Genomic DNA, 12882 nt, shown 5'->3' on the forward strand with positions numbered 1-12882 from the left:
TTGCTTACATACTAAGAGTTGCCGAGACAAGTGTGTTATAGAGCTGGGCAGGTAGTAAATGAGTGTGCCTGGCATATTCATTTTATGTTGGGCATGTGCATATAAACCCACCTCTTACATTAAGCATATACATAGGTTCTGTACTCTCATACGCAGAAAACTTTACTATTTATCATTTTTCTTTGTGGCCTTCATTAGACAAGATCATGAGATCATGTCATGAAGACATAAGTGCAGTTATAAAAATAAAAATGGCCTCACCTTGGGGATCCAGTAGATCCCCGATTTGAGTGAACTGCTGAGATTTGAGTGAATGGCAGAGCGCGGCCCCCAGCGTACAGACGTTGCCGCCGTGGGGAACTGGCCCAGCATTGGCACATTCTTCAGTTTTTCACAAAAAGCCCATCTGGAATTTTACAAGAAGTTGCCCATTCTGTAAATGTTGACAAAATTTTTTAATAATCAGAATGTAAAACCTGTTAGTGTCAGATACGACTCCTGAGCTACCCATTTTTACACCCTGACTTAAATTCTCCACTTTAGGCTCTAAATAGGGGAGTAGACCTTAGGATTCAAGCAGTCATAAATCTAACAGTGTTATCTCACTTCTCTGGTAAAGACCCTGCTATAGATCCCCAGATACCCTAGAGTTTGCATAACTACAGATATAAAAGCAATGTGAGTATAGGCGAGGAGATTATTACTGTGTCACACAGTGTGGGGCTAGTATTTGAAGTCAGGGAGAAGAGTCAGAAATGACCGAGAGGCTGGTAGAGCACTCTGGGTGTGGGTGCTAGAGCTCTAGACACGCATGGGGGCAGTTACCCCTGGTGCCTGAGGAGCACGCTCTAGACAACTGCCTTACAGAGTGCGGAGAAGTAACCACAGAAAGTCCCACCCTCAGTGACAGTCTTATGTACTGGTTACCTAACCTGGAAGGAAAGAAACCAGAGTTGGTTTGACTGGGTGACATTAATAGTTACTGAAACATTTTATAAATGTTTCTTTTACTCCAAGTGATTGGTCAATACGGTAGCAAATATTAATGGATGGATAGGTGAATATATATGTTTACGTGTGCGTGTGTGTTAGTCACACAGTCGTGTCCAGTTCTTTGTGATCCCATGGACTGTAGCCCACCAGGCTCCTCTGCCCATTGAGTTTTCCAGGCAAGAATACTGGAGTGGGTTGTCATTTCCTTCTCTAATGTATTTAAGTAGTATAACTTTAATGGGGCTTTTTGGTATAATCGTAGACTTATAAATATGTCTCGGGTGATTTTCTTGTAGTTTGTAATTTCGTAACCTAACTATCAGGGCTACACCTTACACTAGAGGGGTTGGTGAATCACTGCAGAGCAACTAGAGTGAGCGAAGTCGCTCAGCTGTGTCCGACTCTGTGCGACCCCATGGGCTAGAGTCCACCAGGCTCCTCCGTCCATGGCATTCTCCAGGCAAGAATACTGGAGTAGGTTGCCATTTCCTTCTCCAGGAGGTCTTCCCGACCCAGGGATTGAACCTGGGTCTCCCGCATTGGAGGCAGACGCTTTCACCTCTGAGCCACCAGGGACCTCAGGAGTAACCAAATATAACAACTTTTTGAGCTAAAGGAGAAAAGACAGTTGGAAAATCACTAATACAGTATCAGAGAGGAAAGGGTTTACACAGTGGGTGTCCCCAAATTCTAGGGCTTCAGAGAATCTCCACACATCAAGTAACCTAAAATGTTACTTCAGGTCCATTTTAGATCTGTCCTTCTGTATTTTTCTTATTACTCCATGTGTGATATATATATTTCTTAATGACCCTCATAAACATTTTTAAATTCCAAATGCTGTTGCTAAAAATTTTGGAGGACTTTACTCTTGCAATCAATATTTTTAAGTTTTACATTCATTTTGCTCTCTTCTGTCCCATTTAAATTTCTGATTAGATTTTACAAAATGCTGATGAAGAAAAGGAGAAATATAGTCCTGTTTTGTGAATTTATACTAAATGCTCTGAGCTGTTATCGAAAGGAACCCCATGGTACTCTGGCTTTTATACGTCTGCCTCCCTGACTGGAGGGGAAACGTAAATCTAGACTCTGCTTTATATTTGTGAGATTCTCAATGAATAACCCTGGCCTGTTTGTTTCCTTGTTTGGTAGGTCAGATTGAAGTTATCATGGATCGGAGACTCATGCAAGACGATAATCGTGGCCTTGAGCAAGGTGTCCATGATAACAAGATTACAGCTAATTTATTTCGAATACTGCTAGAAAAAAGAAGCGTCACGAATATGGTAGGAAAAAAGCTCTCATGTTCCACTGTTGATTGTTCTTTGCCATCCAAAAATGTGACTTTATACTTTTCTGTTTTTTGCATTTTCCAATACTGAGATGTCTTTATAATAGACTTAGCCTACATTCACAAGAAAGAGAACTTCAGTTATGTGTATCATGTAAGATTTATATTTAGGCATTTTATTTTTTATTTTGCTTATTATGTAGATATAAAATAATGTTAGGCAATCAGTTTGGATGAAATTTCATGAAATTGCTTTGACAGAGACGAGAGTTCAGTTTAAAGACTAGAGCGTAGTCACACACTTAGGAGATTACATTTATCAGTGAATGCGTTTGAGACTTTAGGGCCCTTGTGCTAGTCTTAGACTCATCTATTAAAAGTGGATTTACTTGCCTGCTTTCTTGTTCAGTTTTCATTTCTGAAAGCAAAAGTCCAGCATTCTGTGCAAAGAGTCTGGCAAAAACTCGGCTGGACATGAACTAACCTGACAACATACTTCTTCAGAAGGCAAAAAAGTTCCCCGCAGAACCCCACAGACTGCAGGCCCCCCACTTCAGGGGCCCTCGACTGGCCCTGTTCCTCCTGCTCCGCTCCTTGGCTCTGCACCGGCCGTCTCAGATCTCTCCTGCTCTGTGCAGCGGAGGCCCCGTCTTGTAGAGGGAACAGCCCCCGCCTCCCTCTCCCTCGTGCGGGCTTCCTCTCCTCCTAGGCCGCTCCCTCCGCCGTCTCATGCTCCATCCGACCCAGTCGCCCTCCCCAGGCCCCTTCCTTAGTCACCCTCCCCGCATCCTCATCCCTGCCCCTCACCGCCTTTCCATTGGCTTGTAAACACCATGCACGTTCTTCCGTTCAAAACAAACCGACAAAACGGCCGACACTCAGCCTCGCGGCCGCCTCTCTGCACACGGCCTCCCCCCACGCTGAGGCACAGCTGCTGGGGTGCGTCGGTGCCCTCAGCCCCTCTCGTGCTGGTGTGTCTCGGGCGGGCCGTGGCCTCCGGGGTCACTCACTGCAGTGGGCGTCGGGGTCATCGTCTTCCTCCTGCAGCAGCGTCTGACACCGACCTCCGTCCCGCCCTGACGCTGCGGGCCAGGGCTCCCCTGTGCCCTTCGTACTTGGTTTCCCCCCTGCCTCCGGGACGGTTCTTTTCTGTCTCTCCGACAGCTCCTTATTCAGTCTTTACATGTTAGAGCCCTCAAGGCTCAGCCCCAGGCCTTTTCCTTCCCTCACTTTCTGTGTTACTCCTCGGCATCAGCTGGAACTGACAGATACAAACCCTCAGCTTCAGTTGCATTCTCGCCTGGAGACCCATCCATCTGGTTGCTTCCTGGCCTTTCTTTCTGCATTTCCAAGGGCATCTCAAGCCTGACAGACTCAGAACCACAGTCCTGATCGCCCCCTTCCGAGCGTCCCCTCTCTTCGTAATCAGCGCTGCTTTCCATGCAGCCCAGACCCCTGCGGGTCGTCTCTGGGGACATTCTCCCCCACCTGCTTTCCTCTCACAGCAGTCTTCACCAGTGCTTGGCCGTATCGCTGCCTAAATATTTCAAATCTGTAAACTTGGTTACTTCGACAGCTCTAATTTTAACTAGCATCATGTGGTTTCTCAGAGAAGGCAGTGGCACCCCCTCCAGTCCTCTTGCCTGGAGAATCCCATGGACGGAGGAGCCTGGTGGGCTGCAGTCCATGGGGTCGCGAAGAGTCGGACACGACTGAGCGACTTCACTTTCACTTTTCACTTTCATGCATTGGAGAAGGCAATGGCAACCCACTCCAGTGTTCTTGCCTGGAGAATCCCAGGGACGGGGGAGCCCAGTGGGCTGTCGTCTATGGGGTCGCACAGAGTCAGACACGACTGAAGCGACTTAGCAGCAGCAGCAGCAGCATATGTTTTCTGGAGGTAGGCTATACACATCCAGTCTGCCGTCTTCTTTCTGCCCTATCTGTTCTGAATGCAGTGAGCAATAGTTTTTCAAAACCGAGTCTGTCCTCACTGTACCCCGCTTCCTGCCCCTGCCTTCTCATTGCTCCCACCGTGGCCCACGGAGCCCCTGTCCCGCCTTCTCATCTGTTGGTTCATGGTGTCCCTGTTTCTGCCCTGGGTCAGCCGGTTTCCTGTCCACCCTAAGCGCTTCTCGTGCACCCAGCCCTCACAGCACCTTTGCACACAGCATTCAGTCTCTCTGCCCAGCGAGTCTTCGTAATATTAATAGTTCAGATCTGAGTCTACTTCAGCAACTTCTTCGGCTTGACCAGATTCAAACCTCCCTCAGAATCATGCATGTTTCCTTCATGTGCGTGTGTGATTGTGTGATCGTTGTCCTTCTCCTCCTGTGGACCATAAACTCACTGGGCGTGAGAGTTACGTCGCTGTCTGCTTCTAGGGTTGTCGCTAGCAGAGCAGGCAGCCGGTGTGTGTTGTGTCCGGTGCCTGAGCGGGGAGAGCACGCCGCCCCGCCGTGCTGCCGCGGTCACCGCTCACTGCCTTGCCACCGTGTGCGTGTTCTGGTCCCCCTCCCGGATACCAGGGGCTTGTCTGCTTCACTTGCAGGTGCCCCCACAGGGCCTCCTTGCCTGCAGTTGGCGTTTTACAAATAAAATACTGGTTGATTTAATGAAATGGCAGCAGCTAATTAAGGCAAAGAATTCTCTCCGTATTTAGCATCTTTTAGAAAAAAGGCTTTAATATCCATTTTAGATGTCAAGATTTATACAAGTTCTTGGGATTCATGGTTTAAATCAATTACTGACAAGATAGCTTAGTTTTAGGACTAAAACAGCATATAAAAATCATTGTCTGGGTGCTGGCGGCTACTGTCTTTTGCTTCTCCTGAAATGTTTCTGGCTTTGATGATTTTTCTCTCCACAGATACTAATTTACAAAACTTCTGTTAACTATAGCAATAAGAATTTTTTATGTCAGATCTATAAAGCTTTCACTTAGAAGTTAAATAATTTGTTTATTCTCATTCAGAACTCTTTGCATAGTGATTGATTTCAGTTTGATTCAAAGTTTTTATCATCCTGTCTTGGTTAAATTCTTCTTTTGCTCAACTATAGATTCTTGGGCTTAAGTCAATAGTTTCTTTTAAATAAAAAATGAACCAGAGAAGAGAAGATACATTTTAATTTCTAGTGAAATTGATTAAAATGACATTTGATTAAGAAATGTTACATATCATGTAACTTAAATTTTCTAGAAAGTGTTTTCATTTTCAACCAGACTGATGACTAAGCTGTCAATGGTAGAAATTGAGATGGGGAGACATTCCCTGGAAAGGAAGGCGTTTTAGTGGGAAGCTCTGAGCCTGCTGGAGCCTCGTGGTGATAATCCTGGTGACTAAGTGGAAGCATCCTGTCCTTGCGTCCCTTGCAGAGGCGGTGAGAACAAGGCTGCAATGAGAAACACTCACGGGGAGAGGGGTAGATGCTGAGCAGAGGACTGGGACTGTGGGAGGTTGACTGTCTTTCATGGTAATGATGCTCAACGCTCAGCAGAAGAACAAAATAGAAATTGTCTCATTAGCATTGACTTTTTAGTATTTATTTCTTTGACCCTTACTTCCTACCCCCTTCCTGCTGACAACTAGAATAATAGTAAAGAGGGCTCTGAACTAGAAATTATTGCAGTGAAGGTATTCATGTGTTACAATTGGGTCCTTTTGCTTCTGGATACTGGTTCTTTACATATGAGGAGAGGAATTTTGGAGCTATCAGATGAAAATCACAAATGGTGACTGGGCTCAGGGAAATGATAGCAAGAAGGAGGTTGGTCAAGTTTAAGGGGAATGCTTATGTTAGGTGACCAGAGGGTCTGGTGAACATGAGGATGGATGCCTGTCCTGCATCAGAGCCACAGCTCAGCCCCAGATGATCATTTCCACTTGAGAGTGTGGGGGCCCAGTGGGACTTCATTCCCAGTGTTTGGGGTAAAAAAACAGCATTCTGTTTGGAACAGTTTTTGTTACTATAGTCATTTTGAAGATTTTAAATATGAAATCTCTTGATTTTTTTTTTTTTTCTTGAGAGGACTGAAAAACACTGTTTTAATACCACGTGGAGCTGCCAGAACATGTCTAATAGGGTTGGTCAGTTCAGTCGCTCAGTCATATCCAGCTCTTTGCGACCCCATGGACTGCAGCACACTACGCTTCCCTGTCCATCACCAACTCCTGGAACTTGTTCAAACTTATGTCTGTCAAGTCGGTGATGCCAGGCAACCATCTCATCCTCTGTCGTCCCCTTCTCCTCGCGTCTTCAGTCTTCCCCAGCATCAGGGTCTTTTCCAGTGAGTCAGTTCTTCGCATCAGGTGGCCAAACTGTTGGAGCTTCAGCTTAAGCATCAGTTCATCCAATGAGTATTCAGGACTGATTTCCTTTCAGATTGATTGGTTTGATCTCCTTGCAGTCCAAGGAACTCTCAAGAGTCTTCTCCAGCACCACAGTTCAAAAGCATCAATTCTTCGGCGCTCAGCCTTCTTTATGGTCCAACTGTCACAACCATATATGACCACTGGACAAACCATAGCTTTGACTGAATGGACCTTTGTTGACAAACTAATGTCTCTGCTTTTTAATATGCTGTCTAGGTTAGTCATAGATTTTCTTCCAAGGAACAAGTGTCCTTTAATTTCATGGCTGCAGTCACCATCTGCAGTGATTTTGGAGCCCAAGAAAATAAAGTCTGTCACTATTTCCATTGTTTCCCCATCTATTTGTCATGAAGTGATGGGACTGGATGCCATAATCTTAGTCTTAAGCCAGTTTTTTCACTCTCCTCTTTCACTTTCATCACGAGGCTCCTCAGTTCCTCCTTGCTTTCTGCCATAACAGTGGTGTCATCTGCATATCTGAGGTTATTGATATTTCTCCCAGCAATCTTGATTACAGCTTGTGCTTCCTCCAGCCCAGCATTTCTCATGATGTACTCTGCATATAAGTTAAATAAGCAGGGTGACAATATACAGCCTTGACAGACTCCTTTTCCTATTTGGAACCAGTCTGTTGATCCATGTCCACTTTTAACTGTTGCTTCCTGACCTGCATACAGGTTTCTCAAGAGACAGGTCAGATGGTCTGATATTCCCATCTCTTTCAGAATTTTCCACAGTTTATTGTGATCCACACAGTCAAAGGCTTTGGCATAGTCAATAAAGCAGAAGTAGATGTTTTTCTGGAACTCTCTTGCTTTTTCGATGATCCAACGGATGTTGGCAATTTGATCTCCAGTTCCCCTGCCTTTTCTAAATCCAGCTTGAACATCTGGAAGTTCTCGGTTCACATACTGTTGAAGCCTCAATGGAGAGTTTTGAGCATTACTTTACTAGCATGTGAGATGAGTGCAATTGTGCCGTAGTTTGAGCATTCTTTGGCATTGCCTTTCTTTGGGATTGGAATGAAAACTGACCTTTTCCAGTCCTGTGGCCACTGCTGATTCTTCCAAATTTGCTGATATATTGAGTGCAGCACTTTCACAGCATCATCTTTTAGGATTTGAAATAGCTCAGCTGGAATTCCATCACCTCCACTAGCTTTGTTCATAGTGATGCTTCCTAAAGCCCACTTGATTTCACATTCCAGGATGTCTGGCTCTAGGTGAGTGATCACACCATCATGGTTATCTGGGTCATGAAGATCTTTTTTGTACAGTTCTTCTGTGTATTCTTGACACGTCTTTAGTATCTTCTGCTTCTGTTAGGTCCATACAATTTCTGTCCTTTATCGAGCCCATCTTTGCATGAAATGTTCTCTTGGTATCTCTAATCTTCTTGAAGAGCTCTCTAGTCTTTCCCATTCTATTGTTTTCCTCTATTTCTCTGCATTGATCACTGAGGAAGGCTTTCTTATCTTATTGCTATTCTTTGGATCTCTGCATTCAGATCTTTCCTTTTCTCCTTTGCCTTTAGCTTATCTTATAGCTATTTGTAAGGCTTCCTCAGACAACCATTTTGCCTTTTTGCATTTCTTTTTCTTGGGGATGGTCTTGATCCCCGTCTCCTGTACAATGTCACGAACCTCCGTCCATAGTTCTTCAGGCACTCTATCACATCTAATCCCTTGAATCTGTTTGTCACTTCCACTGGATAATCGTAAGGGATTTTAATTAGGTCATACCTGAATGGTCTAGTGGTTTTCCCTATTTTCTTCAATTTAGGTCAGAATTTGGCAAGAATGAGTTCATGATCTAAGAGCCGCAGTCAGCTCCTGGTCTTGTTTTTCCTGATTGTATAGAGTTCCTCCATCTTCTACTGCGAAGAATATAATCAATGTGATTTCGGTGTTGACCATCTGGTGATATCTATGTGTAGAGTCATCTCTTGTGTTGTTGGAAGAGGGTGTTTTCTATGTCTAATAGGGTAACTTGGCCCATATATTGCTAGGCTTCAGCTCTACAGTAAATCTTACCACTCTGTATATTTTCATTCTTTCTCTCTCCTTCTCCCTCTTTGTCTTTTTACCCCATTCTTTCTCCTACAGTAATTTTCTCTCGTTCATTTTTATTGCACTGCTTGTTAATATAGCAGTTAACAAATTAATTAATCATCCACATTTATCTGCTTCTCATCATGTCAGGTCATTATGAATAAACAAGGGTGACTAAAAAGAATGATCTCTTGAGTAATAATTTAGCAGGTTTTTGTGTAGATGAAATGGAAAGCTTTGATGTTTAGGTAGCAGATAGCTCAAGTGGGCTTAATGCGGGGCACCAAGGAGCCTGGCAGGAAGTTCTGACTTATGAAATAAGGGCTTAAACCCATTGGAGAGCATCTCAACTTAATGTGGTTTGCATCAGAATGTGCTAGAAATTCTCTTTAATCTCAGGTAGGCTGCAGAGAGAAAAAGCCAAACATATATAGTCTGAAACCTCCCAACCTACACGAAACCAAATAGTGTTTGTAGGAGTAGTATATCATTTATTGTAACACTGGTTTATAGCTTACACAAACATGCAAAATTTCCTATAGCAAATATATTTTATAAATTTTGAGTTTATCTTCAAGGTTAAAAGATTACCTTTCTAGGAGGTTAATCAAAATAGTGATAGCTTCACAGTTAAATATGTTGTTGAGCCCCTTATTGCTGCAAAGCTGTTAAGAAGGTGTGTGAGTCATGGTGCTCCTCCTGCGTCTCTGTCTCTTCCGGCCTGGCCAGTGTCCAGAAGCGTTTGTGTTCCTGGAGCTCTTCTGGCGCTGAACCACAACTCTTCCATCCACTTCTCTTCCTTCCTTGCTTGGGAGAACATAAATAGCACAGTGCTTGAATGCCCAAAGTACTTACATTCACGACAGTGTATTATTGGACAAGACTGTTTCTTAACATGCTTCTGAGTCTGCATCTTTTTTTTTATCCTGAACTAGTTAAACGGTAAGGCTTGTACTTTTACTTCCAAAGTGAGCTCTGTCTCCTCTAAAAGACTGGGAGGTGCTGAGGTGGCAGTTCCTAACACAGGTCAGTAGAGCAGAGTGGGACTGACTGTGACAGTCACTTGGGGGGCTTTTAACTTTACCTTCCCAGGGTCCCTCTCCTTAGAAGTCTGATTCAGTAGATTTCGGTTCAGGTCCAAGGATCTATGTTTTATAAAAGTTTCCCAAGCCATTCTGATGTCTGGTCAATCTGGGGGAAACACTGAAGGTCAAGAGAACTGATTTGGGTTTGGAGGAGTACTAGATATGCACATTATTACTTCTAAGGTATAGATAATCTACCAGTTAGTATCCAACCATCTCACTGAAATGTCCGAGGATTCCTCCAAGACCATAGGACAAAGCCAGAGAGCTTTTTCTGAACGTGTCTTGACCTAGAAGGGATTTAATGCCTCTGAATCTGATAAAGCAGGTGTTTTCCTTTCTGTAAGAAGCTTTTATCTTTTATTACTCAAAAGTGATTTTGTCAGCAGTCCTGACCTAGATTATGAAGTCCTTTGATCTTTGAGAACATTTAAAGCTTCTTGTTGAAAATGTTCCCTCTCTCTTCATGTTACTCTACAAGCTGCGTTAAATTTCAATATTGTTGAATATTATTTTATATGCTTTAATCTTTCCTTAAAAAAGAATGTGGAATGGATAAATTTTTTAAGTTAATATTTTTACCCTAACGTTGTTTGTCAGTATCTTAATATTGTAGTGTCCCTCTGTCGTCTTAATTTTTTTTCTCTGTTCATATCTGAATTGTAATGACACCTACAGTTTGCTGCTGGCCAGATGCTCACCAGTCTTTGCTAACACCCTCTGTTCAGTGCTAATCTGATGTTCTGAATTTTAAGCTCTCTATCTTCTATAAATCTTGTCTTTTCGCACAGATAAGTTGTCAGACCTTTTATTTGAGCCATCTATTAAAAAATATGCAAAATCAGAAGATATCAGTGAAATAGTCATTTCCAAAAATATGATATGAAACGAAAATATCTCCCAGTGTTGTTGGTGATCACAAGGCCTTTCTGCATAGCTTATGTTTTCCTCCCAGTGCTTTTCTGGGTCTGCTTTGACACCTTAGACATTATTGGTTAAGATCCCACTTAGCCACCGATTTCATTGATTGTGTATGTCATCTACCATGTGTATATTCCCCAGTCCTGGTAGATTGACTTAATGTTTGAATGTGCCGAAATGCTTATCTGTAGCCACACACCATAGCAAAGACTAAAGTATTTTAAAATTATATTGAATAATTGTATACCATGTAAATGTGTGATAACTATTCTGTAACAGATATGGTAGTTCCAGTTTTTGGAATAAAGTAAAGCGAAACATCTGGCAATGATTTTACCAAATTTAAAGAAAACAGATGATCTAGATATGCTACCTCTGTTATTTTAAAGCCTTATTTATTTTGATTTTTTTTAAAAATCCTATCATTGAGTTGAACATAAACTTTATATATTTTATATATAAATATATATGTATAAAGAATTTTCATATAAAGTTCTATATATAGAACTTATAGAACATAATTTTGGATTGGTACATAACTTCACAGTCTAGTCAAATGTATAAATGAAACCATGAGACTATGATAGATAAAACCTGAGGGAAAAGAGGCAACATTTGATGATGTACAAGATCTATGAACATCCCAATCTGTCTACTTTAAGAGTTTTGTGGCAGGTTGAGAAAGATAAAGTAATTCCTTGTCCTAGAGTGTTTGTGGAAAATGTTCTCGAGACTTTTAGTTTTAAAGCAGTGGCGAGGAGATGTTTCTAAACTTGGTAGTTAATGTTAAGTGGACACTGTTTGTTTTCTTCTATTGCTTAGAGCTGAACTTGGTAATCTGCTGTGCATTGTCTAAGACTTATTTATAAAATATAGTGAAACCAGAGTATTAATATATTTTTGTGTTTCTCTCCTGTCTGAGCCCTGTCTGCTGCCTCAGTTAGTGCTATGGGAATCGCAGGTATCTAACTCCTACACATGTTTGTTCTTTCTTGACAGGAGGAAGACCCGAAGGCAGTCAGTTACCCTTCCCTCCTTAGCCACATGACTTCTGCATTCCTGAACCACCCTGTCTTTCCAATGGCAGGGAAGGCCCCCATGCCCGCCCTGCAGCTGCTGGGCGAATTCTCTCCCTTAAGGTCGTCTCTGCCCTGTGACATCCATCTGGTTAATCTGAGGACAATACAGTCAAAGGTATATCCCCAAGTATACCTATGAAAAAATGACTTTCTGTATTATACGTGGTATAAGGCGATGGGAATAAGAAAACTGAGTTTGACTCTGCTTCAGGGGATGACGAAGAGCAGTCACCTTCAGGCGGCATCACTGTTCCTGTCGTTGGACCGTTGCTGTATAGTTTAGAGAATGTCCTTAGACTTACTTTATTCTCATAAAAGTCCTGTGTGCTGAGCAGATCACCAAGAATCAGCTTCTATTTACAGACAAAGAAGCGGAAGCTGGCCGGAGGTCACGTAATTAGTAGGTGGGAGAACAAGGGGAACAGGCCCGAGGATCAGCTCTGCTGGGGTTTGCCATTTGTTTCTGCCTATGAGCCCGTGTTTCTCCGGAGTTAGAGAGACAGAAAGCATGGTGTTTAATTATTTCTGTACCAGAGGCTTTGTCCATTTGTATCTTTTCTCCTAAAAATATAAAACATCCTAAAATACTCCTAAAACTTTGCATTGAGAAACCAGCTATGTAGGAGAGGTATAAAGATATGTTAGAGGCAGTAACAAGGGAAGATTTTGTTAGCTATGGGATGTTAACTCAGATCGCTTGAGTTTACCTATACGCCTAATTTTACAGTCAGATTGCATCTGAAGAAAAAAAAAGATGCGAGTTTTGACATTTTTATGTTTTGATATTGTGGACTGACATACACTTAGCTGGAAAAGGTAAGTGGCTATGGATTCTGTAGGAAATATAATAAATTACCTGAGTGTGAAAAGAGGAGAGTGTTCATGTTCAAAGAAAGCATAAGAAGGGAAAAATGTTTAGCTTAAGAATAAAGAACTGAAGCGTATCAAATAAACGAAGGATCAGTACATACAAATTTGGACATTTAGTGCTTTCAAACTGGATGTCCGCAATAGGGAGCTTACGCCTGAGTGTGTAGGAGAATGCATATGACGAGTAGTAACAAATGAAGTGAATGTCAGAGGCCTG

The 12882-nt window shown here is 42.6% G+C and overlaps 1 protein-coding gene and 1 non-coding gene across 4 annotated transcripts in view; one reads left to right on the forward strand and one right to left on the reverse strand.

The window, feature by feature from the left end:
- Nucleotides 1–12882, forward strand: part of MAN2A1 (mannosidase alpha class 2A member 1) — a 188144-nt gene that overhangs the window by 160973 nt on the left and 14289 nt on the right. For 2 of the 3 annotated variants that reach the window (XM_081505362.1, XM_081505364.1), the window contains exons 19-20: nt 2149–2282; nt 11716–11910. In XM_081505362.1, the coding sequence (XP_081361488.1) occupies nt 2149–2282; nt 11716–11910 (329 nt within the window). Of the gene's footprint in view, nt 1–2148; nt 2283–11715; nt 11923–12882 lie in introns of all 3 variants that reach the window. The other variant, XM_081505363.1, reaches the window with a different exon arrangement.
- Nucleotides 1498–1569, reverse strand: TRNAW-CCA (transfer RNA tryptophan (anticodon CCA)). The gene has a single exon. It is a non-coding gene; the product is annotated as a tRNA-Trp (tRNA).

Source organism: Giraffa tippelskirchi, chromosome 6 (genome assembly GCF_054371585.1).
Source record: "Giraffa tippelskirchi isolate mGirTip1 chromosome 6, T2T-mGirTip1v1.2.pri, whole genome shotgun sequence".
NCBI lineage: Eukaryota > Metazoa > Chordata > Mammalia > Artiodactyla > Giraffidae > Giraffa > Giraffa tippelskirchi.